At 36.2% G+C, this 25,142-nt stretch overlaps 1 protein-coding gene across 8 annotated transcripts in view; it reads right to left on the bottom strand.

Moving 5' to 3' along the window:
• Window positions 1–25,142, bottom strand: part of PPP1R9A (protein phosphatase 1 regulatory subunit 9A) — a 324,716-nt gene that overhangs the window by 86,938 nt on the left and 212,636 nt on the right. For 4 of the 8 annotated variants that reach the window (XM_028490016.1, XM_028490017.1, XM_028490020.1 and 1 more), the window contains exons 6-7: window positions 20,973–21,108; window positions 15,936–16,001 (exon numbers count right to left, since the gene is read on the bottom strand). In XM_028490016.1, the coding sequence (XP_028345817.1) occupies window positions 15,936–16,001; window positions 20,973–21,108 (202 nt within the window). The remainder of the gene's footprint in view (window positions 1–15,935; window positions 16,002–20,972; window positions 21,109–25,142) is intronic. The other 4 variants (XM_028490018.1, XM_028490025.1, XM_024130139.2 and 1 more) reach the window with 1 other exon arrangement.

The raw sequence follows: 25,142 nt of genomic DNA, 5'->3' as shown, positions 1-25,142 counted from the left end.
TAACACACCATTGTAAAGCAATTATACTCCAATAAAGATGTTAAAAAAATAAATAAAATAATAAAAAAAGAAAGACAGAAAGAAAGAAACCCGTCTGAAAATGTCTAAACTGTAAATACCATTCTAAGTGTCTCTGGCACTGGCAGGGCAAGGTAGCTGAACAGTGGGGCTGGTTCGTTCCAGATAGCTTCCATTCGTGGTATGATTAGTTCCTATAAACCTTAAAAGGACTCTAATTCCAGACTTGGTATTTTTTTGTGTGATATTCTGTAAATTAATTCATCTCCTATTTATACATATGTTTAGAACTAATAGGTACTTTATGAATCCCAGTGATGTTAATTAATAGAAATGTAGCAAGGCTGGCAAAGTGCACAATCTCAAGATAACCTGATGAAAGTTTTGATTTAGAGATATAAAACTCTGTGCTTATTTTTGCCTTATAGTTACAACTAGCAGCAAAGCCGGGTGTTTATCATGAAGGCCTAAGCCAGGAACATAAAATTCACTTCTATATCAAATCAATTTGATGACTATCATGAATGACTCAATAAAATCTTAAGTTAAATTTAAAGTCTGATGACAATGCAGCACATTTTAAACATGAGTTGAAATGAACAATTTGATTTCCCTTTGCCACCTTGAAAATAGATACTTCTTCACCATATCTAAGGGAATGAACATAAGCATGTGCCTAGGAGGGGGCCTAAGCTATAACAGGATCTTAACAAACATTTTTAAAAGAATAAATCCAAGAACGCCAATTGCATTTACTTGGTAATATCTATAACCTGCTAAGGAAGTTTTCAATAATATCAAGAAAATGCACTGCAAAGTCATTTGATGAGAAGGCAGCATTCTATCACATTTATATTTTTAATGCTCCTTTTAGTGAATAACAGGATGAGGGTTGTACAATATATACAATTCTTACCTGTAAGTATAATTCTGGCTTTGTTACCCATTTGAGTCATCAAAATTATCTCCATAAATGTAAGTTATTAATAATTCTTTTGATTCTTTTATTTATTTTTTTTTACTCTACCGGTCTCTCTCCTCAATACCCAAATCACCTGCAATTCTGCTAAAATTTTTAATCTTTCATTTCATCTTTCCATTTACTAATGTTTTCTGTTTCTAATTAGTCTCATAAGCATCCTGAGGACAAGATGTATATTTTACTGTCTTGATTCTACTTATTACTTACTAGAGACTCTGCATAGGGTGTTTTAAAACATTACATTGCCATTCTCTCTCGCAGATCATTTACCACTCCCATCCTAAATAGGGTTTAGAATAAAGGGTGCATTTACTACAGAACCTCATAAACACCTGGAAGTTAAAAAGTTACATTTGGTAGACTTAGAATATGTGTTCTTCTGATTCTTTTATCTTTGTGGAAAATGGACATTATTTTTATGGTAATCTGCAAATAAAATAAATTACATGGAATGATATGTTAGCAGAATTTCATAAACCTCAAAATTAAATTGGACTGAATCTGACATTTACAGAGGAAGATGGACAATGTTGTACCCCCCAAAAGTTGCTACAACAAAGTATTTCCAGTGGTATCCCAGGTCCTTCTCTTTATCTCTTTATTCTGAAAAGATTCAGCACCTTTCAAGTAAACAGAAACTCTTGAAAGTTCTTCGTCCCAACCTGCAAATCCACTTTAAATGAGGCAAGAATAGTTCTTGCCTTTTCATCTTCTTGTCTACCTTCTTGATGAATATCTTATACTTTTTAATGGCTTCCCAAAAAGGGTCAAAAAAAGAATAGTGATTATTTTGTAACTTACTATGTGCCCACCACTGTACCTTCCTTAAAAAACTAACTGATATAGGTATTACTATACCATGTTAACTTGAGGAAACTGAGGTTCAGAGACTTTACCCAAGGTCAATTAGTTATGTTGCTGAAGTTACACATCTAACATATTCCAAAGCCCATGCTCTTTCTTCTATGCTATCCTGCTTACAGTCTACAGAACTAAAGCTTTGTAGAAAAAAAGATGGAAGTACATTCCTTTCATTTTTCTCCAACCAAAAACCCTGGTGCCTAATCCTACTGTGTTGAAATTCACCCTCCACATCTTTGAACACTATCATTCAGTTCACTTTGAAGACTTGCACCTGCCTGCAATGAGCTCCAAAGTTCCTGTCCTTTTCTCTCATAATATGCTCACCCTGGGCAAGCACAGAGAAGTCTCCTTCAAAAGGTTTGGCTTGGGCTTCCCTGGTGGCGCAGTGGTTGGGAGTCCGCCTGCCGATGCAGGGGGCGCGGGTTCGTGCCCCGGTCCGGGAGGATCCCACATGCCGCGGAGCGGCTGGGCCCGTGAGCCATGGCCGCTGAGCCTGCGCGTCCGGAGCCTGTGCTCCGCAGCGGGAGAGGCCACGACAGTGAGAGGTCCGCGTACCGCAAAAAAAAAAAAAAAAAAGGTTTGGGTCACAGGTATGCTCATGTTTCATGCACTTTTTCTTATATAAACCAGAACCAGAGCATATAATCTATAGAATTAATGCGGTGTCTTAAAATGGATGAAAAAGATTCTTGCAGGGCAAAATGAGTGCTAAGGTCCTCTAGATTTTTATGGTTTTTCTCTTTTACGTTTCCTTCTCACATCTAATTTTCTTGAGCTACCAGTCTTCACTGAATCTTTGCAAAGCATTGTATCTGCTTTCATAGACACAACTTCCTTTATACTCATATGCTATTAGAGGATTTAATATTTTATTTAAATACATAATTACAACGTTAAGTACAACTGACAGGTTCTGCCTCTTCTGGTGGTTCTGGTGGGACCAGAAGCATGTAGACGTATTAGAGCCTTGAATACTCAGGAGGGCTGTAGATCTCAGTGTCGGTTTTACAGAAGGAACAGACAGTATCTGTTATAGTGGTGAGTTAAGTGGTGACCAATTCAAGAATCTTGGTTTTGAAGTCACTTAGGCCTGGGTTCAAATCCTGTCTCTTGATATTAGTAAAGTTAGTTTTCAGATCTAAGTTTCAATTTCCTCATCTATAAAGCGAGGATAAAAATAGTTCCTTAGTATAACAAGGTTGTCATGACATTAAGTTAGATGGTACCTGTAGAGTGTTCAACACAAGGTCAGGAACATGGCAATGCTCAAAATAAGTGATCACTGCTGCTGCTGCTGCAGTATCTATACTACAATAGCAACAGGCTAAAGGCTTCACCAAATCTTGTAACCAGACATCTGCTAACTTTTGGTCTCATAAATATAATATCCTAGAAGACCTTGCCACATGAATCTTTTTTTTTTTTTTTTTTTTTTTTTTTGTGGTACGCGGGCCTCACACTGTTGTGGCCTCTCCCGTTGCGGAGCACAGGCTCCGGACGCGCAGGCTCAGCGGCCATGGCTCACGGGCCCAGCCGCTCCGCGGCATGTGGGATCCTCCCAGACCGGGGCGCGAACCCGGTTCCCCTGCATCGGCAGGCGGACGCGCAACCACTGCGCCACCAGGGAAGCCCCCACATGAATCTTTTAAAAGCAAAATGGACATTTCTGAAGTAAAACTTTTCCTTTCCCTAAACCTGCTCCTCTTCTTGTATTCCCAGTTTTGGAGTAGGTACCAGCTTCTACCAAAGGCCAAGCAAACTTCCAGGCCTCTGTTCTCTTCACTGATCGACTCCCCTCCTGCCCCAGTGGTCCAAGATGAATATCCATCTACTTAGCACATCCCGTGAAGCTGCTGGCATAAGACTCTTCTAACCCACTCCTTTATGTTTCCATGGCATGCCGTCTGTCACTCAGGAAGCTTGGCTGTTTTTGTATCTGCCTCCTCCCAACAACTTCTTTCAACTGTAGGTTCCCTGAGAATGCCAGGCATAATCTATCCCTGTGATCCCAGTGTGGCTAGCACACTGCTTGGCATACAGTAGGCACTGAACAAATGTTTGCTGAGTGAATTAATACAGTTTTAGCCACATCTGCACAGCACAGCAGAGCCTGATTTTCCTGTTAATTCTCAGCTTTCAAGTAAGAAATACAGTGAAGCACAGCTGCAGCTGGGGCCTAAATGACCCTTTTGGGGATTTTCTCTTGTTGTTAGGTTCAACCATTAGCAGTAATTTTTGCTGCAGCAATGTTTGTTCTGGTAAATTCAGGGAAACTAAATGGTGCTAATCATAAAAATAGCCTTAATTACGCAGTTTTTGTTGGAATTTGTTTACTGGAATTGAATTTGGTTATATATATTTTCAGACTCAGTTCTGTGGGAGAATAGAAGAGAGTTGCTTTTTCTCTGGAGGAGAAAGACCTCAAACTAACACTTTAATGTTTAAAATTCCTAAGTCCGTGCCAACCATCCAGATGGCTTTCAGCAAAAGCATCCCCTTCTCTGCAAAGGCATCTCTCTTTCCATTTTCTGTCAGTTGACTTCTGTGTGTCCTGATTTTGTAGTGTTGGGCTACTTAGTCTCTTTTCACATCACTGGGAATAACAGCACCTTCTTCATAAGGTGGTTGGGAGAATTTCTAGTAGTGATATATTCAAGTATTGATCACAGTGCCTAGAATATGCTAAATGACAAGATGACTTTATGAGTACGATTATTTTCACTGTCCCTCGTTTCTCCAGGACAATGCCACAGAACAGTACAACAAAAAAAGAGCATGGCTTGGGGGCTGGAGAGACCAGGGCCCCCAAAGAGAAAAAACTAGGTCACAGCTGTATGATAGTGGGCAAGTCATTTAGCTTGTATCTTCCGTGATCTCCTCTTCTATAAAATGGTTCAAAAGATACCAATCTCATAGGTATTGAGAGGATTCAAAGAAATAAAATATGTAAAACATCCAACATGATGGCCCAAGATATATATTCATTTCTCTCATTTATCAAGTCATTCAAAATTTTCTTGTCAGTCTTTGTTCTCAGAATGTTGACATTTCACTCCATTCTTACTGTCTAGTCGCCAAATCAAGAAACATCTAAAATCTCTATCTTGATTACTCATAAGGCCTCTTGTGTTCCCTGCCTTCAGATGCTCAGCTCCTCGGGTCACTGATAATACTGCTGGCAAATTATTCTTCCTAAAATTCTAACCAGATAGATATAAGATTTGCCTATAAAATCTTCTGTAACAATTCAAACTCATTTTTCCCTTCTTAAAATTGTTACAGCAATTGTGGTAGACCATTTAAAAATCAGAATTAGATGTTACAGAGTTTTAAAGGTTTTTTCTTAGTTTTTTTCTCCCTTCCTTTTCAAAAGTATACTCCTCAAAAGCAGGGACTCTCTTTACCACTCTGGTAGGTAGGCTCTAAAATGACCCCTAATGATCCCTTCTTCCTGGGCGATCATGCTCTTGTATAATCCTTTCACTTGAACGTGGACTGGATCTACAGACTCACTTCTTTTTTAATTTATTTTTTATTTTTGGCTGTGTTGGGTATTCGTGCTGCGCATGGGCTTTCTCCAGCTGCGGCGAGCTGGGACTACTCTTCGTCGTGGTGCGCGGTCTTCTCATCGTGGTGGCTTCTCTTGTTGCGGCGCACGGGCTCTAGGCGCGTGGGCTTCAGTAGTTGTGGCACACGGGCTCAACAGTTGTGGCTTGTATTTTTTATTTTTTTTCTTATACATTTATTTATTTATTTTTGGCCGCGTTGGGTCTTCGTCACTGCGCGCGGGCTTTCCCCGCTTGCGGCGAGCGGGGGCTCCTCTTCCTTGTGGTGCGCGGGCTTCTCATTGTGGTGGCTTCTCTTATGGCAGAGCACGGGCTCTAGGCGCACGGGCTTCAGTAGTTGTGGCACACGGGCTCAACAGTTGTGGCTTGTGGGCTGCAGAGCACAGGCTCAGTAGTTGCGGCGCACGGGCTTGGCTGCTCCGCGGCATGTGGGATCTTCCCAGACCAGGGCTCGAACCCGTGTCCCCTGCATCGGCAGGCAGATTCTTAACCACTGCACCACCAGGGAAGTCCCTACAGACTCACTTCTAACAAGCACAATACAACAAAAGTGATGGGGTGTCACTTCTAAGATTAGTTTACAAAAAACTGTGACTGGTGTCTTTTTTGTCTTCTTGCTCTTCAAAAACAAGCCACCATGTTATATATGGCCCCATGGAGAGGCGCACATCACAAGGAACTGATGTTTCTGGCCACCAGCCAGCAAGGACCTGAGGCTTGCCAAAAGGCACATGAGGGAGCTTGAAAGTAGATCTCCTGCATTCTGCCAACAGCTGCGAGTGAGCTTGGAAGCAAATCTTCCTCCAGTTGAGCATGTATATGACTGCAGCTCTGGCTGAAACCTTATTTTTGGCCTTGCAAGAGATCTTGAGTCACAGGTATTCGGGTAAACTGACCCACAGATACTCTAATGTGTGAATACTTCTTATTTTAAGTTGCTGAGTTTTGGTGGTAATTTGTTATAGAGCAATAGAAAGGGGGTACTGCCATAACAAATATAGAAAAACAGGGAAGTCTGGAAACAGGCAGTGAATGAAGGCTGGCTGGAAGAATTTTGAAGAGTATGTTAAAGCAGCCTAAATTGCCTTGAAAAGACTGTAAGTGGAGATCTGGAAGGGGGATCCTTGTTGTGTAGTGGCAGAAAGCTTTGCCACATTATCACCTTCTTTAAGGAAAATGTAGGAAATATCCCTACTGAACTGAATGAGCCAGGGAAGTAGATTTCCAAACAAAGTGCTGAAGGCGCTGCCTGATTTCTTCCTGCTGCTTCTACTAAAATATGACAAACAGAGATCAATTGAGAGGACTGTTGAACAGAAAGGAACCAAGACTTGATGGTTCTGAAAGTCTTGATTCTAAAATTAAGAAATGGCTTCCAAACAAAGTTCAAATCCAGGATACTGTCATGGTCTAAAAATGAAGAAGCAGCTGTGACCATAAAACTCTTTTGTTAAGAATTTTGAGCTTAGGAAACTCAAATTTTTAATAATAGGTGGTAAGCAAGTCTGTCACCTACCCTGAAGAGAGATACTATCTCTATTTTCTAAGGTTGTTCACTAAACAAATATCATTGAAAAAATAATCTGAAACAAAGGCCAACATGCCTCTGCTCACAAGACATGCAGAGAAGTGAGAGAGCCATGGGGGAATTGTCTCCCAACAATAACCGCCCTCATTTCTACACTATCTTGGCAACTGGTGAATTTTTCCATGAGTATGACATTCCCTTAACTACACTGATAAGTGTGACCAAGACTGGCTAGGACCAAAACTGTTCAGTCTGTCTCACAGCATATAATTAAAACTACTATTAAAAGAACTCCAAACAGCAGAATGAGCCCAACTTGCAGTACTGAGATCAACCATACTCCCCAGGCTTCCAGACTCTACTGGCTAAACAAATCCCATAAACCATCAGGGTCTACCTTAGAAATCCAGGTGGCTTTCTCCTTAAGCTTCTTCATTGAGTTTTCCACTTGGTCTAAAGTATTAATCCAGGTATAGCAGGAGGTATCAGTGATTGCACAGACTAGGCATTGGACCACAGGAGGAAATCTCGGGTTCAGGGCGATTCTATCACCCATAACAACCCTGGCCAGTGAGTTGAGGTCAACCTGAATGCCTTCCAGGATAGAGGTGGTGTCATTGATAACATCACCTAAAGTTTGGAACAAATTTTGAACCACCTTATCTAATTAAATGACTCCAAACCTAAGAATAATTGCATATAAATAAAAAGTCAGCTATCCCCCAGGAAAGCAACCCTGATTAACTAAGAACAGCCTCACTTCGGAGGGATCTCTAATGTCATCTGAGGGCTACATGATCTGATAATTACAGTGTTTCATTTAATACATGAAGGCCTCTTATGACTACCCCTAAGCTTCATGAAAAGTCTCAAGAGTTTGATCAATTGCCACAATTTGTTTCTATAGTTTGCCATCCTAAACTTTAATCTGTAATTTTCCAAGTGACAGACCAACAGGCTGTTGACAGCAGCTCAAAAGTCAGTAAAAATATCACAAGTTTCATCAAGGGGAGTACTGGCCAGAGTTATAAGTATGACCTTGAATTCTGCCCAATGAGCAAAGTGACCATGTTCATTTTTGGGTCTGCATAGCTAGTGCTGAGGTTGGAAAGCCTAGCAGATGGAATTGGACAGCTTGGCTGAACCATTGGTGAAACAAGCCCAGGCATTTAAAGAGACCTCTATGAATCAAAGACCTCATTGAGCTAGAGGCCTTGTTTCAGGAGGATAGTAGCAGATAGTTCCCCCCAAATAAAAAACTGCTACTCGTTCATGTAAATCTAAGATGCTGCTGGGCCAGGCTAGCAGCTTTCTTGAATCTATCATTTCCATTTGATAAGCAAAATCTGTTGGGCCCTTCCAACCTTATTGATCAGTGAGATCAAGTTGACCCACATCAAACTGAGAATATTAGGCCAGAGAGTGACAAGGCCTCCATGGGTCAAGCATTCAGTTTCAGTTTCCATAAGAGCTTAGTAGGAGGTTAATAGCTACCCCATCTCCTCTTTTGGTTGCTGCATCAGGCATGCAGTGTTGTGTTGAGAAATGGCCTGAGCATTCTGGCAGCCATTAAGTGTTTAAATAAACTGCGATTTACCCTTCTCTTCCTGCGATTCTATATTGTTTCTACTGGACCACCTGGAATAAAACAGGGAGAGTCATCTACATATCCTACTATCACTTCTCTATATGTGGCAATCCTTGAGTGGGAGAATCTCCACTGTCACTAATGGCACAAAAAACTGCAGGCATATAAGAAATCAATTCCATTGCAGATTTAGCAGTGGAAGCATAACAGCTTTACGCTGCATCTGCCAAAAGGGTCCCATCCACCCTTTAAAGGCCTCTTCAGCTTTCCTTCTTGCTTTGGACTCTGCCCAAACCGCATCAGTTGAATCTGGATATTCTTTCTCACTATGGGATCAGGTGAGATGCTGACTGGTGAGCCAGTATCCACAGAACCATAAAGTTTGAGTGCTTCCCCTCCCAAAGTTTCCCAGTATATTCAAGGGGTTCATATAGCATTTGATCTCTCTGGAGGACAAAGAGATCTATCTTAGCCTGACCCCTCATCATCTTTCTCCTAAAAGCAGCTGAGTAGTAAGAGGGGACATCAAGGGGCATGGAGGCAGAGAGAAGCTCTGTGCCTGTAATAAGGTGCCGTAATAATTCATTTCCAATTATTCAGTTGATTCAATCATTCAAATTCATGTAATAAGTAGTAGTGCATTTTCAGTTTTGAGCAGTGCAGTGGTTAATATGTTTTAACCAAACTTCCAATGTCTGTGGTCCACCTAAAGCACTATGCAGGGTGAGTCATCATTACTGATAGAACCAATTTAGCTTCAGAGAGTTTTTGACTCAGAAGCCTTATCCTTGACTCCTACAACAGGGACTCTGTTATGGAGTCCATCTCAATCTGGAGTCCAGTCATAAGTGTAGGGTGAACATAAGGGATGGGGACGTTTTTCAAGTGGTAATGCTGACTGCAAGAATTTATCCAGATTGTTTTGAACAAAATAGTGTCTCATTCTCTGGTGAGTTACTTTTATCAGCATTATAGACCAGTTAGGACCCAAACATTCATCCATGGTTTCCCATAGGAGTTTGTCAATCTGAAAGAAATCTCCCTGACAGGGCTAATCTTCCCTTATAGCAGTCAAGACCCACTGCAAAAAGCTTCACGACATTTTACTGTCTGAGTGAATCTAAAGTTGGCATGATAAACTGCAGGAGGGGTTGAGTCAAAAGGCAGCTCAACTGTTGCTATTTCTCCTTAACTAGCATTATGTTCCTTGTCCCATAATCTCCCCAGTGAACCAGCCAAAGTTTTAAGGATTTACCAGGCTTTTGACTACGACAATGACAAATTCCTTCCTTTCATGCTCAGTGTCAGTATGTATCCCTGTAACTGCTGTCTGAACAAGGTCAAGACCTTCTTCTAACCCAGAATGGGTCTTCATACTAGCTGATTTTTGTATCATGATTTTTGTGTTGGTATCTCAAGCCACAATTTCCAAAGAGTGATAAGAGAGCCAGATGATTCCTGCACATGCAGGCATGTCAGTAGAGACACCCAGACATGCCTGGTAACCTGCATCTTTCCTAACAGGCAGTAAGTATCACTGTCCTTGCTCAAGAGGGAAAGTCTACCTGTATCTTCCAAGACTGTTATCTATATAAACATTCGAACAGATAGTCTAGAACAAAGGGCAGTCAATGCCTCAGAAATGTTAGAGCCTTGGAGAGAATTGTTTCCTGATTTTTTTTTTTTTTTTTTTTTTTTTTACTTATCAAAGTCTTCTGGTGTTGACATTTTACTCACTCAAATGAAGCACAGAAACCTTATTTCCCTTTACCCCGATTATTATTTAATGGAAAAAATGTCTAGAAAGTCAGCTGATTTTTAAAGTCCCTACAATATTATTCAGTTTACCTTTTCAAAGACTTTCCAACCATTATTCCTTTCTATATACTCAGCTCTGCAGGTAAACTGGTCTTTTTATTTCTTGAGCACACCTAATATTGGCCCAGCTTCTTAGTTACAGAAAACAAATAAACAATAACAACAAACAACTTCTTGCAAATAAAAATTGAAACCACAAATCTCAAATTCATGCTTTTACTTTTGTATGTCCTTTGTTGTGATGATTCTTTTATACTATGGTTATCTGGCCTTTTGACAGACTGCCTTGAAAATGATTTAAATTCTTTACCATATATATTTATTGTTCCCACAGCAAAATAGCAAGCTTCTTGGGAGTATAAACTATATTTTTCTATGACTCAATATTCCTAATTCAATTCCTCTTAATAAATGATAGCTACTTACTAAGACATAAATGCCATTGTCTTTAAATCTCTGATTAATATATTCTATATGAGGAGGGACTCAGTGATCCCTATTTTTCCCACTGAGATCCAGAACTAAACAGTCAATAGACCAAAGTAGACCTCTGTATTCAAATGTCACATTGCAATTTCAAATTGGCAGCCTTCCTTGAGTTTCATTTTACTTGCCAAGGAAACAATGAAGCACTTATTCTGATGCCAGCAGGACTGTGGGAAGAGACTAAGAGATTTGTATTTCCCTAAATCTTTAATCTGCAGAAGAGAACAACTACACTGACCAAGTGGCACATGTTATTACTATCTTAATAATTCTTTAATCATACAACGAATTGAATCTTAGAAAATATGTTGTATTCATATAAAAATTGACTCATATGATTGCAAAAATGCTGATTATCACATAGAACCAGAAGTTACAGCTACAGAATTTATAGTAAACAAAAAGTAAAACCAACAAAAATATTACTGATGGTATTTCTATGGATTATATACAGATTAATAATAAATATAATCTCAAACTTATAATTTCCTTTGAGGGAGAATAATTTTATTCCTTTCCTCATTATGGCTATCTGGTGGTTTGTGGAAGCAATTTCTTCTTGAGAAGTGTCTGCAATACCAGGACTCAAAAGTCTTTACATCAGTTTCCCTGGCATCTTTAAACTGGACAACTCCAGCTCTGATTGCATCTAACCCTTCCCACAAACTCCCATTACCCTAGGCTATTTACAATACATATTCTGTTCCAGCAGGTGTGAGGCTGAGTGGAGAAATCTGCAATCTTAAAGAAGTACTATGAGAGTCCCACTTTGAGACACAGAGTCTCAAGTCATTTTATAGGTCCTTGGAGAGCAGGAATCATGTCATATTCACTTTATATCCACATAACTATTAAACATAAGCAACTGGACATGGCAGATTTTAGTTTTCTTCATTAAATATTGAGTTGACACAAAGAGTATTTATGAAATATACAAAAAGTATAATGAATAATGATGTAACCACCACCAATTAACTAACAGCTTAAGAAAAGGAGCAGTACCACTACATTTCAATTATAATCCTCTCTGTGTGCCTCCCTGATTCTATTTTAGTCGCCTGCCCTTTGGAATAATTCTGCTGAGTTTTATTATTCTTGTTGTTCTTTAGTTTTACTATATATTTTTAATGACTTAACAATGTATCATTAATTTTTACATGATTTTAAACTTCATATAAATGGAATCATGTATTCTTCTGTACCTTTCTCTTTTTAATGGTATGCTCCTGAAATTCCTCTAACTGTTGTGAACTGCAGAAACAACTGCTGTGTATCATTCCACTGAATGAATATACTACAATATATTTATCCATTCTCTTCTTGATAGAGATGTCAGTTGTATCCAATTCTTTTCTATTACAAGAATGTTATTATACATGTCTTACACCTCATGAATTTAAGAATTTTACTAAGGTGTTTAGTAAGAAATATAATTGTTGAGTCAACTTTACTAGATAATGCCAAATTGTTCTTCAAAGTGAATGGGCCTATTTATACTCCTATTGCAGAGAATAAGAGTTCCTTTTACTCCATAACCCCACCAAAACTTAAAATATCCGATTTAAATCAATTTAGTAGGTAGGAAATAGTATTTCATTTTTGTTTTTAATTTTTACATTTTGATTCATAATATGTTTGGGCATCTTTTCATGTGTTCGTTGGCCACTGAGATTTCTTCTGCTACGATATGACTATTCAAGCCAATAGCCCATAAGCAGTCTTTCCCACTGGCTCATGGAGGACTTTTTAGATAATTCTCTTTCAGTTATTTAGTTTTCAAATATTTTCTTCCAGCTTCTGGTATGTCTTTTTGCTTTCACAAAGGCATTCTTTTGATGAATAGAATTTCTTAATCTTAATGTCAATTTTCTCAATTGTTTCCTTTATGGATTTGCTTTTCTTAAGTGTTCCTTAACATAATGAACCATTTCTTACACTGAAGTCATAAAGATATTCTTGTACACTGTCTTCTAAATTTTATAGTTTTGCTTTCACATTTGAGTAGTTAATCTATCTGGAATGTAGCCCATGGGGCGCTAGCTTTAAGATGGAGTTCTTCAATTCCACTTTGGGTGGGCCGTGGGCTTTTTCTATTGTAACCCAAAGCAACACCAATTACAGTATAATCATAATATACAGAACACTTAGGATAAGTATGACATTATGATAGAGATATGAAAGAAGGCAGACATTAAAAAGTATGTACTTTATGATTCCATTCAAATGACATTCTAGGATTGACAAAATTATAGTGTCAGAAAGCAGACTGAATGCTTTTTTGGGGCTGAGAGTGACTACAAAGTTCTATAAGGGAACTATTTGAGGTAATGAAAATGTTCTGTATCTTTTTTGTGGTGGTGGTTATTCATCACACTGTTAACCTAAACACATTTGAAATTGGTGCATTTTATAGTATATAAATTAGTCTTCATTAATGTTGATTTTAATATGTTAAATATGGATATATAGTAATAAAAATTATCAAATTACACACTTAAGATCTGCATATTTTGTTCTATGTCAATAAAATAATTTTCAAAAGCCCCTTTAAAAACCAGAATTCCAAAAATCAATTAAGAGTCTTTACCACCACACTTACTAGCATCAATATCAGTTAAAAATAAATGGAGCCCTTATCAGACCAGGCAAACCTCCACAGTAAGGCATCTGTAGGACATCAGTCCTTGGTCAGGTCACCATTTAGTTTTTCCTGCTGATGAAAATGTATTTCTATGATTGAAGGCTATTTCTAAGTTAATACAATGGGCAGGAGAAGATGGTTATCTATGCCGTATTGATCTTGGCATCATTTAGGCCATTTCAACTATTCTGTTTCTACTACATGTTTATTCATTTATGACTAAAAAGTCATGTCAATGTGAGTCACCAGGTTGCCATTTCTAAGGTCCTAAAGGTTTTCAAGGAATGAAATATGCATATTTATTTTTTTGGTTTTACATGCAGAAGATTTTAGTGCAGTGTGATAGAGCTAGGGTCTTCTTGTAAATTCGCGGTCTCTCAAAACAATTAAAATGTGGTAGCAAAAGCCCACAGAACGGTGCTAAACCCCAAAGTGCCAAAGACAAATACAGCTTATTCCTTCAGCCCTTTCCCTATCTTCAATCTCTAGTCTAACTAGGTTTGACATTTCTTTTATCCCTGTATTCTATGCCATTCTTCCTTCACTATTTCAGATTATGTTCCTAACTAAATTTCATTCTCCTCATTTAACTCTACTCTCCACTTTTCATCTTAATATCCTCTGAGTGATTCAAGTCAGTTCAATTTCTTGGCTTCCTCTAATCTGCCCAGTGCTGTGCTCATCCTGTATGTATTAAAAATCAACCAGCTATCGAGACCTGTCATTGAAGACATTACAAGCTTATGGGTAAAAAATGATAGAAAGTGATACACAAGGTGCCTACTGACTCAATTAAGAAGGGGCCCTCAGCCCAGCTGAGAGAGCCCAGGAAAGCTTTTTGGAGGAGACAGATGAAATCTAAACAGAGCCCTGAAAGGTGAACAGGATTAGTGGGCACAAGAGAGCAACAAAGAGTGTATGGAATGACATTCAAGGTAGAGAAAACAGGAGGAGCAAAGGCATGGGAAACCACAGGATCCTTATGGCCCACTGGAAAGTTAGTCAGTTTCCCAGGCTAATAAGCCCCATCTCTCACTATGCATTTTAGCATTTTAGAGCTTTTTGGTAAAAAATTATAACTTATAAATGTTTTTAAAGTTGGAAAAATGCTGTCATTTGTGTTTGTTTCTGTGACATTTCTATAACACTGCAAACTCTGCGGTTCATCACTGAATTGTTCTAGCATGGTTTCTAGAAAGTACAAAGTCTATAATCTCAGAGGAATTTAATGGCTTAGAAGTACTTGATAAAGTGTATCTGATATTTCATATTTGGCTCATGAATTAATATGACAATGTGGTAGTTGGAAAGAAAATAAGAAAACATATTCAAACCACTTTAATTATGATAAAATAAAACTAAAAAAATGAGCTACAAAAAGATGGCATTATTTAGGCAAAGGTTTCTATTCTAACTTCTAATTTCCCTTTACATTGCACATCTTCCTGTCTCTGCTCCATGTTATAAATAATAATGTTTCTATACACAAAGAATATTTCTAGAGAGGACCTTTCAAGTAGAGGAAGATGTCCGCCTCCTGGGGATAGTGCATTTATGTGGGTGTATATATGCGTGTGCACGCATGCATGTGTACACTGCTTAGGTAAGACCAAGAATGGAAACAGTCTTTAACTGAATGTCTTCCAAGCACCTTATGATTCTGGGTTTCAATTACAATGACCACTACTATAGATTTGGGGATCACAAACCAAAGGACATAATTAAATTAAATAATTTTAAAGGTCCAGTCAAACTGGAGTCTGTAAGCAAGCTGTTTTTCTTGTTTTGTACTTCTTCTGTTCTTCTGGCTCCTCTAATCACCATAAAGAAATCTCCCTTTTAAATATACCTGACTTTCCATTTCTAAGTTATTCTATCGCTGTTACTGGCAGCTAAAGATAGTGAGAATTAGTTTATGTTTAAAGTGTAAAATCTTTTTACACATTTTAGTATGCCTACCATATAAATTGTGCAAACAAGTACTATTATAATTTAAATATATATACATTTAGTTTTTTGAAAAATTAAGAACTTTGTATCAAACGATCCTTTTCTAAAAAAATAATCACTAAATTTAAAGACAACATAGGTCACCGTGTACGTTATATTTTATGAACATCATACAGCTCTGTTGTTGGGTATCTTTTTCTTCCCTTTAATATAAATCACAAAATATTTAAAATGTTAGGGGTTTAAAACATCCATGGTTAAATATTAGGAAGTGAGTCCAAATTGCAGAAACTGTGCCTAAAATATGTGCTATGTTTCAGAGTTAATTATTTTTCAATTGGTTATTTTCAAACTATTATTCAACATACAAAACACATGGCTCCAGAGAAGTTCTTCCAAGCACAGATCTAGTTAATAAGACACATAGAATATTTAACTTCACACATGAAAGCAGGAAGGTACAGATAGGCATTATTTTCCACCAAAAAACAAACCTTAAGGAAATAGTTGTTATTGTTATTGCAGTTGCCAGACACTCCTTGCAATTCAGCCACAGTGTTCTAAAATGGTTGACAACAAAAATTAAAAAAGGCTTTTTCCCCCACTAGAGAGCAGCCTAATGAGAGAAAAAACACTGAAGTTCCAGTTCTTGCTGTAACACGAACTTTCAAGAACTAATACCCCTAACGCTTAGTTTCTTAGCCCTATACACACAGCATAAAGCCAGTTCCCATTACTAAAAGGCCATCCATAATAACTGCAGTCTCTTGTTCACACGACACCAGCTGCTTCCAGACAGGGACAGCAAACAGCATGAGTCAAGTTTAATGTTATCCCTTTAATGCTTTTCACATAAAAATTACATTGTTGTAAACCTTTAACACATGCAAACCATAGCTTCCATTGTATTTCTGCCTCTAATTATTACATATTAACACAAGCAATAAAAATGCATATCCATGTAGGCAGTTGCTCTAAATGGTATTCAATACTTTAAAAGATTCTAAAAAAATAATGTTGTCATGATACAGTTGTTAATAATAATTTCTAGTAATAAAAACAAATTATGAAAGAAAGATTATATTTTAAGAGAAGGAGCCTCGGTTTCTGGAATGATGATTAATCTTGCTATGAACTACTACACAAAGCGGCTTTGAAATGCCACCTATACTCTAAGACTTTAAAGTGTAATAAATATTATATTTAAAGAAGACCAAAATAATCATATAATTTAAAAAGTGTATGTAAAATAATTCATTTTAATGTGAACGACCATTATATACTTTCTAATTTAAAAAAGTGGTACAGTACCAGTTCATACTTCATTTCCAGTCTGAGCCCACAGTGTTTCACATTGCATATTGCTCTTTGATAGAAACAGATACCCAAAATATACATACATGACCTACGCTACACAAAACATATACCAGAACTACATCATCTCACTATTAAAAGGTAAACATTGATAACTGTGGTATATGAATGGAAATTAAACTTGTTATTGAAAATAAAATCTAGTTGAAAAATTTACCATACCCCCAGAATTTCGTGGGATAGTGCTGACTGTCTGAGGGGTTTACTGAAATCCTCCATGGTTACCTTTCAGATTGTTTAAAAAAAAAAAAAAAAAAAAAGAAGGAAAGAAAGAAAAAGAAATGAACAATAATTCTATAAATCCAGAAGTACAATCACCCAATCACAGATATATTCAGATCTACATTTAAAATTTTTCAGTGGTTCAGATTTGTACCTCCCTCTTCTTTATGGGATCCTCCCTTTTATTTTTCAGCCTTTAGGCAGAGCCATTTTAACTTTAAAAAAAAATCATAATGTTAACAGAGAATGAACAGAAACAGGAATGCAATTCAAACTGAACTGGGTGTCTGCTTATTTTAAACTCTATTCTAGTTTAAATATTTGAAGGAAAAAAACCAGAAAATTCAGAAATTTAAATGAAGTTTGGGTATTATCTATATATTTTAAATTCTACTGGAGTATGATTTATGATTTCTTAAAGCATTAAAACAGATATATGTAAGCACACACAATACATAGTAAGGTATTCTTAATCCTAAATATGGTTCTGATAAGACGCCCACTGAACTTTTACAATTTCAGGATATATTTCTCACATTGCAATGTTTTCCCTGTAGGCAATTCAAGCAAGCAACTCCCCTCTGTCAATGTGACAGGTTCCAAGTTAGAATCAACCTTGGATTATTTGACCAAAACCAGAGCTATCTATTCTTCGGTAGACAAAGCTGATCTAAGTGCTGGCTCTGGAAATTAGTTGGATGAACATGGTTGTTCTGCATTTAATTAGAGGTTTTCCTGGCTGGCCCAGGGAATGTCACAGGGGATATTATCAAATAAAAATGATTCTAACTTTGAAATCATAGGATGATTCTATAAATGATAAGAAAAACAAGAAACCAAGTGATTGATTACACAACTCAGGGTTAACAAAGATATGTAAATCAATAAATTGTTCAATTACATATAAAATTAAATCAATTATTCAAGGACCATTTACTCACTGGATAACAAATATTGGTTCTTCTCATTTCCATTATGTCTTTTACTTTTCATTAACACAGAGAGAGAATAAATAAAAAATCAGGACATAACACTCAGATCAATCAATTTAACAATCTGGTTAAATTGTAACCAGATAGTAAAAAATTAGTAAAAAATGAATTTAACCAAGTAAATAAATTAACATGTGTACACAAAAGTAGATTTTTACTATTTGCAGGGTTTTCATCTCTCCAATGCACAGAAAATTAATGGTAGGTTTTAGGTGGGCATGCTTTGGTGAGGCAGTGTGTAACACACAAGAAAGGGAAAAAGGTACGTCAGAGAGGAACACGAGAGAGAAAGAAACAATGGGAAAGGGTTCCTTGACCTTTTCAATAAAGTGAAGGTTACTTGGAGTAGCATAATAGCAAGCACCTGCTTTCTATTTCTACAACTTACAGACAGAAGAAGAAGTTTAACCTAAAGCTAAACTCTGTTTTTTTTGTAAAATAGTTGTATACTTAGCTATTCTTCCCTTTAAGCCCTATCTTCATAGGCTACTTCTGAATTAAGTATTTACCTATAGTAAAATATTTCTGCAAGTTTTCAATCCCCCTATTATTAGAAATATAGAACAAAGAATTACAGAACCTAAGTATTATAAGAAACTCCATAAGCCAAAACAGGAATCTTCCTTCCAGCATCTCTTGTTCCCCAGTTATTCTGTGTGTGCCTAAAAACAAGACAGACCCATCAGTCTACTCCACTCAAAATCAGCAGTGTGTTGCAAAGAGTCCAGGCCTTGGAGCCAGGAAGACCCTGTTCCCATCCTAAATCTGGCAACCACTAGCTATACCACTAGAAAAAGCCTCAATTACTATGTTTTTAGAAAAAAAAAAGAAAAAAAAGATTCTTCTGCTTGCTGTGAAGATTACATGAAATCATGTAGGAAAGGCACCTGGCCAAGTGCCTGGCACTGAATATTTATTTACCCTCCTTGCCCCTGAGAATATCTGCTCAGGTGACAATCAACTAACTCTGCTTTCTTTGTAAAAACAGGCAAAAAACCAAACAAACAAAATCCATATGATGTACTCCTAAGTATAAATGTTGAATGATAAATATTCTTTTTGCATTTAGTCAAATTTTTAAATTAGAGAAAATCTTATATTAAAAAAAAGCTTTAGCTGCTTAAGTTGAAAACTTTGGGGGATGAATGTGATCAATTCCTCAAAATAACTGGAGGAAGTATATAGTAAACAATCTAAAAATTTCAGCTGGGAAGCCTCAGTTAAAGAAGTATCTTATTTTCCCTCTTTCCTTGTTAGACCTGATGCTTCATTTCACAGGCTCATAGAATATTAGAAACTGGAAGGAATTTAGAGATTTAGCCCAATACCTGTACTTTAAAGCAAAGACACTGAGGTCCACAGACTGAAAAATATGGCTTCCTCACCTTCCACCACTTGATGTCACCCGTACTCCCCTGAACCTTAGATCCAAATTCTTTCTAACAGAGTGAGCAGGTAAAAGCCAAACCTGCCGAGGATGATTCTACAATCCTAATTCAGGCTTGAAGCCAAAGCAAATCAGTGTCTCTGATAAAACACAAAACTGAAAACTAGGGAAGATGAAAGTTCAAATATTTGAGGAAATCACTTTTTTAGTTTCGAAATCCCAGATAACATTTTCATATATAATATCTTAGTATAGTAAAAAACAAAAAACAAAAAAACCTTGCCATTTAAAGTGAATTCTGAAAGTGAAAAACTAAATCAACTAAATAGAATTCTAAGAAACTAATTCACTCAAGTGAAGAATTTCTAATGTTTACTCTTAGATCAACAGTTAACTGAAGCACCATTTTAAAATTTTCTACTATAATAAAGAGAGAATACATCCTCATTATAATACAAACAGATGAAAAATTAAGATACATTTGGGTTAGAACACTCCAGACTAAAAATACATGAAAAATATTTGAATGTCTCTTTTTTGATCTTCACTAGGTCCTGGCTAGAAACCAAAAAAAGTTCTGGAAAAAGAATATATTCAGATGAGTAGAGGTTGAACATATGAAGTTACACTATCCTTATTTATATCAGCTGGTATGAAGAAGAGTATTTGTTTTACCTGAATATTTACTATGTTTATGAGGTATGAAATACTGCAACTAAATTGTTGATGGATCCTTTGACATGCCAATGTGAAACATATGCATGTTTAAACATGTTTATAATAAAGTATGTTGTCCCATTTTATCAATGTACATTTGGCATTTACATTAGAAATAGACCAGCATCTGTATTATATTACAACACACAAGGGTTCCGTAGAGAAGTTTTCACTTGAGGGTTAGCTTCTATTCATTTGCTTGATCTTCTGCAGAGAGCAGGATGCAAAATTATTCCAGTATGTATCTACTCTATGGAATATGTGCTGGTGGAAAAGCTTTGTTCTGCATTATGTTAGCACAAATCAGAGTGAGCAGATCCAAAGAACTTTCTCTTCCTGGGGGCGGAAAAAACCTGAAATCACTCAGCAATTTTCAGTACTTTTCTGTGTATGTTTGTGTATGTATATGTGCCTTTTCACTCAAAATGTTTACCGATTTTTTTGAAAAAGCGTTACATACTTATTGTAGAAAATTTAGAAAAAATTGAAAAAATATAAAGCAGAGAGAGAAAATCACCTAATTCCAACAAAAAGATAGCTACTATTCACATTTTGGTATTTTTACCCTTTTTTGTTTCAGTGAATTTATCTTAATATTGTGGTAAAAGAGGAATTATTTGATCCAGAAGTCTTCATACGGTAAATATGATACCATTACTTGACTGATAAGCTAATAACAAACGCAAGTAACATTTCCTTTCTGTGAGTTGAATGTCGACACATTCTCCTTGAGAAACTGCAAAGACCTGTCATACTGTTATACGGTAAAAAGAGGTTTATCAAGTAGGGATGTAGTAAGAAGAAATGAAGGAAAAAGAACGTTTGCAAATGCAACTTACCTCATCATCGTCCGCATCATACTGGGCATAGTGCTGTTCAAGCAGCTCTCTCTGGCGCCTTTCTTGTTCCAGCGTCTGGCTTATCAACTGGGCAACCTCACTCACTTGTCCTGGTTTTTCTCGCCCAATAACAAATCTATACGAAGGTTAAAGAAAACTGATATAGTTAGACTCTCCAGCAAAAAGGAATGCTAAGAAAAGTAACCAAGCTTCATATTTCATCAGGATACATCAAACCTCAAAAAAATACTACTACCTATATTTTTTGAAAAGTATGCCTGGGTAGAAGAAGAGGTTAGCTGAGCAATTAAAGTGATTTTTGCAGCCATAGCCCAAAGGAAGAGAAATGGGAAAAGTAAAGGACCATAAAAAATTATTACTTTAGGAGAAGACAAAACAGATGTAATCCGTTCTACAGTACTTTACACATTTTTGATGCCCTGCAAAATGAAAGCAAGCTCATAATTTACTGTACCACTGAACTTCAGAATCATTTTCATAATTATGTCCTCTTTATAATGCAAAAACTACTTCAAAAATATTTTGAGGTATGGCATACCCTACATGAGTAAATAAATAGAGAGGCACTGACTTTTTGCTAAGCAACTGTAACTCTGGAGATAAGAAAAAGAAGGGGAAACAAATGTAGTTTTTGTTTTTAAAATGAAAAACTAAAATAAGGAGAGGTGGCAAATTAGTTAATTTCTTTTGGAAAAAGATGCTATGAGGAAGGATGTGGCCTCAAGAAATAAAGAGTCAAGGGGAAATATCTGTTGATACTAATTCCTATTAGTATAAAGAAAAAAACAGGAAAGACATTTATTTATTGCCAGCTAGTCACTTACGATACACCCTCATTGATAACTACGGTTCTTCCTCAACAAATTAATATTCACTTTTTAACATCTTTTCACACTAATATATGGTTCTATTTTTCTAAAAATACAAATAATATGTCTCCATAATATAGTTTCCATATATTATTTAACTTCATTATTTTGGATGTAACTCTTTGTTTAATCTTGCTTCTATGCTTAATTGATGATTTCCTCTGATTATAATATGTTGCTATTTTCAATTACAATTTTAAATGAAATACTCTACCATTCTCTGTACAAATTCACTAAAGGTCAAAATTTTTATACTTGGATGTTAGTAATTAAATGTCTTTTTAGAAATATTTTTATGTAGTTTCCAACAGGACTGTTGAAATTATGCTTGGGTATTCATTTATCATCTGAGTTATTTTCCTTTGGGAAATTATTAATTATTGAGTTGTAATAATTGTTTATATATTCTGGATATATATCCTTATCTATAAATGTTATAGACACATACACAGATACATACATGCACACAAATCATATATGCATATGTTTGATTTATTACCTTCTCTCAATCTGTGGCTTGCCTTTTCATCTTCTTAATTGTGTCTTTCAAGGAAGTCCAATTTATCGCTTTTTAAAAGATTGTGCCTTGTGTTTCCTACCTAAGAAATCTTTGCCTGATTTAATATTGCTAAGATTTTTCTCCTATTTTTCTTGTTAAAGTGTTAATGTTTTGATTTTTTATTAGGTATGCAAAATCTTTCAAACTAATTTTCATGCATGATGCTTGGTAAGGGGGGAGTTTCATTATTTTCCAAATGAGTAACTAGTTGTTTCCATACTATTTCTTAAAAAAACTGTTCATTACCACCACTTGAATTACTCAGGGACATTTGTTGCAAATCAATTGACCATGTACTTGTGTGCTGATTTTTGGACTTTCCAATCTGTTCCATTGATGTATTTATCCTTGTACCAATACCACACTGCCTTGATTACTATATAGTAAATCTTGAAACTAGGTGCTATGAGTTATCCAACTATGTATACCTTTTTCAAAATTATTTTGACTATTCTAAGTTATCTAACTTGCTATATAACTTTTACAACCAGCTTGCCAATTTCATTTAAAAAGACCATTGATGTTTAATTTGGTATTGGTTTGAATCTATAGATTGTGGCGAACTGACATCTTAATAATATGGAATTGTCTGATCCATGAACATGGTATATCTCTGCATTTATTTTCTTTATTTCTATTGAAATACAGTTGACATACAATATTATGTTAGTTACAGGTGTATTCATAATGATTTGACACTTGTACACATTATGAAATGATCACCACAATAAGTCTAGTAACCATCTGTCCCCATATTATTACAATATTACTGACCATATTTCTTATGCTGTAATATTACAACACCTTGACTTACTTATCATACAGCTAGAGATTTGTATCTCTTAAAACCTTCACCAATTTGGCTCACTCCCCACACACACCCCTCCCTCCAGGCAACAACCCATTTGCTGTCTATATCTGAGTCAGTTTTAATTTAAGTTTTTGTTTTGCTTCTCAGCTTCCAAATTTAAGTGAGATCCTGCATTATTTGTCTTTCCTTTCTGACATATTTCACTTAGTATAACACCCTGTAGATACATCTATGTTGTCGCAAATGGTAAGATTTCATTTTTTATGGCTAATATTCCATTGTATAAATATATCACTTTGTCTTTATCCTTTCGCCTAATGTTGGACACTTAGGTTGCTTCTCTATCTTGGCTATTGTAAATAATGTAGCAATGGACATTTGAGTGCATATATTTTTTCAAATAAGGGTTTTTGTTTTCTTCAAATAAATACCCAGAAGTAAAATTATTAAATTATATTGCAGTTGTTTTTAATTTTTTGAGGAACTTCCATACTGCTTTCCATAGTGGTTGCACTGATTTACAATTCCAACAACAACACACAAGGGTTCCCTTTTCTCCACATCCTCACCAATGCTTATTTGTTGTCTTTTTGATAATAGCCATTCTGACAGGTGTGAGGTGCTATCTCATTGTGATTTTGATTTGCATTTCCCTGATGATTAGTGATATTGAGCATCTTTTCATGTGTCTGTGGCCATATGTCTTCTTTGGAAAAATGTCTACTCGGGTCCCCTGGCCATTTTAAAATAGGGTTCTTTGCTATTTTGATGTTGAGTTATATGAGTTCTTTGTATATTTTGGATATAAATCCCTTATCATTTTGCAAATACCTTCTCCCATTCAGTTGGCTGCCTTTTCATTTTGTTGATAGCTTCCTTCACTGTGCAGAGCTTTTCAGTTTAATGTAGTCCCATTTGTTTATTTTTGCTTTTGCTTCCCTTGCCTAAGGAGATGTATCCCCAAAAAATGTATTGCTAGGACTGACGTCAAAGAGCATACAGCCTATGTTTTTTTCTAGAAGTTTTATGGTTTCAGGTCTTAAAGTCTTTAATCCATTTTGAGTTTATTTTTGTATATAGTGTGAAAAAGTAGTTCAGTTTGGTTATTTTGCATGTAGCTGTCCAGTTATCCCAACACCATTTATTGAAGAGACTGTCTTTTCCCCATTTTGTATTCTTGCCTTCTTTGATTGACTATTTAAGTGTCGTTTTATTTCTGAGATCTGTATTCTGTTCCATTGATTTATGTGTCTGTTTTTGTGCCAGTACCATACTATTTTGAATACTGTAACGTTGTAGTATAGTTTTAAATCAGAAGCATGATACCCCCAGCTTTGTTCTTTCTCAAGGCTATTTTGGCTATTTGGGGTCTTCTGTGATTCCATACAAATTTTAGAATTATTTGCTCTAGTTGTGTGAAAAATGCTTTTGGTATTTTGATAGGGATTGCACTGAATCTGTAGACTGCCTGAGGAGCATTTTAACAATATTAACTCTTCCAATCCATAAGCACAGAATATATTTCCATTTGTTTATTTCATCTTCAGTTCCTTCCATCCATGTCTAATAGTTTTCTGAGTAAAAGTCTTTTACCTCCTTAGTTAGGTTTATTTCTAGATATTTTACTCTTTATGATATAACTGTAAATTGGGTTGTTTTCTTAATTTCTCTTTCTGATATTCTGTTGTCTGTACAGAATTACAGGAGATTTCTGTATATTAATTTTGTAATCTGCTACTTTACTGAATTCATTTATTAGTTCTAAGTTTTTTGGTGGTGTCTTTAGGATTTTCTATATATATAGTATCAGGTCATCTGCAAAGTGAGTTGTAATTCTTTTTTTTTTTTTTTTTTTTTGCTTTACGGGGGCCTCTCACTGTCGTGGCCTCTCCCGTTGCGGAACACAGGCT

Source organism: Physeter macrocephalus, chromosome 5, assembly GCF_002837175.3.
Source record: "Physeter macrocephalus isolate SW-GA chromosome 5, ASM283717v5, whole genome shotgun sequence".
NCBI lineage: Eukaryota > Metazoa > Chordata > Mammalia > Artiodactyla > Physeteridae > Physeter > Physeter macrocephalus.
The sequence above is the reverse complement of the archived record's forward strand: the minus strand, read 5'-3'. Positions and strand labels throughout refer to the sequence as shown.